Source organism: Carya illinoinensis, chromosome 4 (assembly GCF_018687715.1).
Source record: "Carya illinoinensis cultivar Pawnee chromosome 4, C.illinoinensisPawnee_v1, whole genome shotgun sequence".
Classification (NCBI taxonomy): domain Eukaryota; kingdom Viridiplantae; phylum Streptophyta; class Magnoliopsida; order Fagales; family Juglandaceae; genus Carya; species Carya illinoinensis.
Window position 1 is genome coordinate 5834453 of NC_056755.1, and position 4189 is coordinate 5838641.

General features: G+C 38.3%; 1 protein-coding gene across 3 annotated transcripts; it reads left to right on the forward strand.

Moving 5' to 3' along the window:
- The first annotated feature begins 222 nt into the window (after nucleotides 1-222).
- On the forward strand, nucleotides 223-3410 carry LOC122307401 (BAG family molecular chaperone regulator 7-like). 3 transcript variants are annotated; one of them, XM_043120285.1, is made up of 4 exons: nucleotides 231-1262; nucleotides 1656-1937; nucleotides 2318-2551; nucleotides 3051-3410. In XM_043120285.1, exons 1-3 carry the CDS (start codon nucleotides 567-569, stop codon nucleotides 2543-2545), a joined length of 1206 nt encoding a protein of 401 aa, XP_042976219.1. In that variant the 5' UTR covers nucleotides 231-566; the 3' UTR covers nucleotides 2546-2551; nucleotides 3051-3410. The 3 variants fall into 3 exon arrangements, with proteins under 3 accessions (XP_042976220.1, XP_042976219.1, XP_042976218.1); XM_043120286.1 differs by lacking the exons at nucleotides 2318-2551; nucleotides 3051-3410 and adding an exon at nucleotides 2048-2317 and having other exon boundaries at nucleotides 223-1262; XM_043120284.1 differs by having other exon boundaries at nucleotides 2318-3410.
- The last annotated feature ends 779 nt before the right edge of the window (nucleotides 3411-4189 follow it).

Here is a 4189-nt window from a genome sequence, read left to right on the forward strand (position 1 = left end):
CTCTAACTTTTTTTTATAAATATCTTCTATCTTTATCTACCTTTGTGATTTATTTGCTATTGGGATTCTCTTCCGTCATGGATTATTTTGACGGTTTTTGTTTTTTTTCTAAAAAAGAGTTTAGAACTGAAATTGTATAATTATTAATTACTTGTCTGACTATTAAATATCTATCCGAGTGCAATCCCACAAACAAACAGATTCGCTGCGACTCATGGTTATTCTCGTCCATCCACATCTCAAAATATGCGGCGAACCTCATCCACCACGCGGCCACGCCTGGTAATTCCACCACTCCACTCTCCAAATTGCTTTAACGCTGCCCTTCCAGTTTTACCGCCACCGCCCAACGTTTTCACATTTCCTCGTTCCTTTCACTATTTCGTCGTCTTCTTCTACCATCTTTTACCTTTCCACGTCTTTATAGATAGATCATGAATCATCATCGTCATCGTCATCGCAACTACTCAAGCAAAATCAAGCTCACTATTTAAACCCTAACTCGGTTCAATTTCTCTTTAGTTCACTCTCATCGACCGAGAGTCAACCTTTTGACTCAGCAAACAATGAGCCTGCTCAGGCGATTTGAGCTCATTGAGCCCTCCTACTACCCTCCCCTCTTCCTCCGAGATACCTCCATTTTTGCCCCCAAAACCCTACCTTTCCCTTTTTTTGTAAAAGAGGATGATCTCGATCTCGATCTCCCAAACATTTACCCTGGCCATGGCCCCATAGATTTCTTCGAAACGGTCACCGATCTTGTCTCCTTCAATGAAACGCCGTCGTTTTCTTATTATGGACGACTTCAGCGATTCGACAGTCTCGGAGCCCAGTCTTCTTACTTGAAAAGCCTGTCCGACCGAGTGAGCCTGCTGGAGTCGCGTTTCGACCGGCTGCTCAGCTCGAGGTCCAAAGGTGGCGACCGGAAGTACACTTGGACGGCGGAGATCAAGAGTCCGGAGAACGACGGAGTCGATCGGAAGTACAAATGGACGACGGAGATCAAAGAAGGGAGGAAGGAGAAAGGAGGCATTGAGAAAAAGTATATGTGGACGGCTGAGATTAACGGGAGGGGAGAAGGGGGCCGTCCGATCGAGCGGACGTACACTTTCAAATCATCGAGTGGCGACACAGATGATCATAGTGGATCAAAGACGAAGGAGGTGAAGGAGAAGAAGAAAAAGAAGACGAAGCGAGAGAGTGACACGCGTTTAGTGGAGATCGAAGAGCCAGTAGATCATGGGGCTGTGGTTTTAAGACAGGTTTTACTTAAATTAAATTTAAACCTCTATTTATGCTCCATTTCATTTGAATAATCCTCTGTGATTGTGGTTATCTGGACTGAAGATGTTTGTCCGAGTACGGCGTACTGTGGACAAGGAGAATGCACTTAAAGCTTAATAAATTAGTGAATTGATTTTTATTTCTTTGTGCTTCCCAAGTGGTAAAGTTTGATTCCCCCCCCTCCCCCTTCTTTTTTTCTTTAGTTTAAGCTTGAGTTGTCACTTGTAGGGTTATGTGAATTTAGTATGCCGATTATCCTTTCACCGAAATACAGTTTTGGTTTATTGATGAATCCCAAATAGTTCGATATTGTTTTATGTGATCGATCATTTAATAAACTGAGACTTTTTGTATTCTGCCATATCTTGAAGGCCTTTGCCAAGAGAGTTGAAAGGAGCAAAGGTAAGAAGAAGGAACTATGTCCTCAAGATGCTGCATTGATGATTCAGATGAGCTTTAGAGCTTATCTGATTCGTAGATCACAGGCGCTTTGTGCCCTTAGAGATTTAGCAATTGCCAAGGCCAAGTTGAAGGAGATCAGAGCATTGTTCAATAATTTCTCCTACCGTCGTCGTGTCGCTCAAGATGCAGAAGAGCGTCAGAAGTTCTCAGAAAGAATTATTGTCCTTCTCCTTACAGTTGATGCCATTGAGGTAACTCCCATCTGATTCGCTTCTACTTACACTTTGTGAATGTGTTGGAACCTTTTAAGGATGCTCATTGAGCAATGGCCTTCGTTTTGATTATTTGAATCTGGTCTCAGAAAGATGGTGAACCTTGTTTCGGTTCAAATGTGAGAACTATGTCCTCAGTTATCCCCTGATCTACCCTGTTACACCTGGAGGTGGCTGATAATTTTGAAACCCATTTAGGTTTTAGTAATGAAAAGTTGAAAGTTTACAGTTGTTGATTCTGCCGTTTCCATGTAAGATTTCATGTTTTCTTCGCGTAAGTCTTAGTTTCAAAGAAAATCAAACAAGACAATAGTGATTATTGGTTCTCTTTATGGGGATTCAATGCTGCATTGCAACAGGGAGCTGACCTCATGGTGCGTGCTGCAAAGAGGTCAATTGTGGATGAGTTAGAAGCAATGCTCGATGTAGTGGACCCGCAGCCTCCTGGTAAATCACTATCCATGAGGAGGACTTTTGATATGCCTGATGGTGTCATTCAGAAGGAAATTGCTGCAGGTGTGGCACAGGTTGTCCAAATGCTTAATCGGGAAGGGGAGAGTGCCAACGACTTCGAAGCATCCCTGTAGGGAATGGTAATGCGACAATTCACCACTGTTTTAATTTCCTTCTGGTGTTATAAAGTGTTACCGGCCAGGAGGTTTTGACCCATTTGAGAAGATGTAGAAGACTTTAAATGGCCCTCTCTCTTGTATTGAGTTGTATACTGCTTGGACTTCTCCCACTGCTTGCAAGAGTTTTACCAGATTTAGATGACTTTAAGATGGCTGATCATAGTACTCTGATTTGTGTGCGCAATGTGTGGAACTGGCCGGTGGTGATAATTATTAATGTTCTCAACCCAGGAAAGCCTTCATCCCAACCACTTTGCATTGATCTTTTTTCAACATCTAGCTCTCTGAGGGCCGGCCATGTTCTCTGCTAAATTGGTTTTAGGCTATGTTGTGTATTCACATTTCTCACAGCCTTCAATTTGTTCAAGTCAACGGTCATTCCTATGTTTGTGTCGTTTGGGGTAACGTCCTTTTCTTTAAATTGTGCGGAATTGATGTATTATACTCATGGCATATCCAGGGAAAAAGATGTCAAATCTACTCATGGCAGAAAATGCAGTACGATGGTCAACTGGGACGATTGAGGCAGATGACACGGTGGAGAGTTTTTTTCTGGTTTCGTTGATTAGTTTCTTTGAGTAGTACCAAAGACTGCAAAAAAAAAAAAAAAAAAAAACTCAAGAACAAACAGGGCCAATCTAAATGGCTCATGAGTCTTAGCAGAACTTTGTATGGGCTTAATCATTAGCAGTCTCTGTTCAAACTTCAAAGTCACTTTTTTTTTTTTTGGTTTTTTGGGTATTAACTACTGTGTTCATCACATGTTGTAAATTGGGCTACTTCTAATAATATAAAAACATAGATGTAGTTTAATTCTAAATATGTTTGTAGCAACAGAACCTGGCTGCACTATCGTTTAGAAAAATATTCTAATCATAAAATGATTATATAAAAATAATTTTGTAAATTGATGTGATTTGTTAGATTACAAAATTATTTTTCTTGTGAAATAAATTTGATGTATTACATATAGTCGTTAATTTGTGTATTTCTTTATATATTTTCTTTATAAATGTAGTACTCATTTGTTGCTTAATTGCAAAGATTTTCCATGTTTAATTTGCGAGGAAGAATTTCTATCTTAACTTGGGAAAACATAAACTTTATGGGTTACTATAACTAAAGAGGCTCTAACACTCCAAAATTTACTGAAAAAGCTACACATGCCAAACAAATATGTTAGGGCTGGGTTTGGATATTTAGAATATATTAATATATTTGTAAATAGTAGTGAAATGATTAGAATTTAGATATTTTATTAAAATTTAGAAAATGAAAGATAAAAAGAGAAATAAAAATATTATAAAATTACTATATTTTTTAATATTATTTTTATTTTAAAATTTAAAAAAGTAGTATTTTTTTTTATGTTTTATTTAGAAAAGGCATAATAATTATATGAAAAAGTTATTCCAAATTTAATATGTTTCGATGATGTTTGAAAAAGGAATAATTGAGAATATTTAAGATATATTATGTTGCGAAACGTGCATATTTTCCCATATAATTTTGATGAAAGATCTTGGCGAGATACAGTCACATGACTCGTAATCGTCAAACTCCTAGTTGACATATTGGCAGTTCATGCTCAAGAGATAA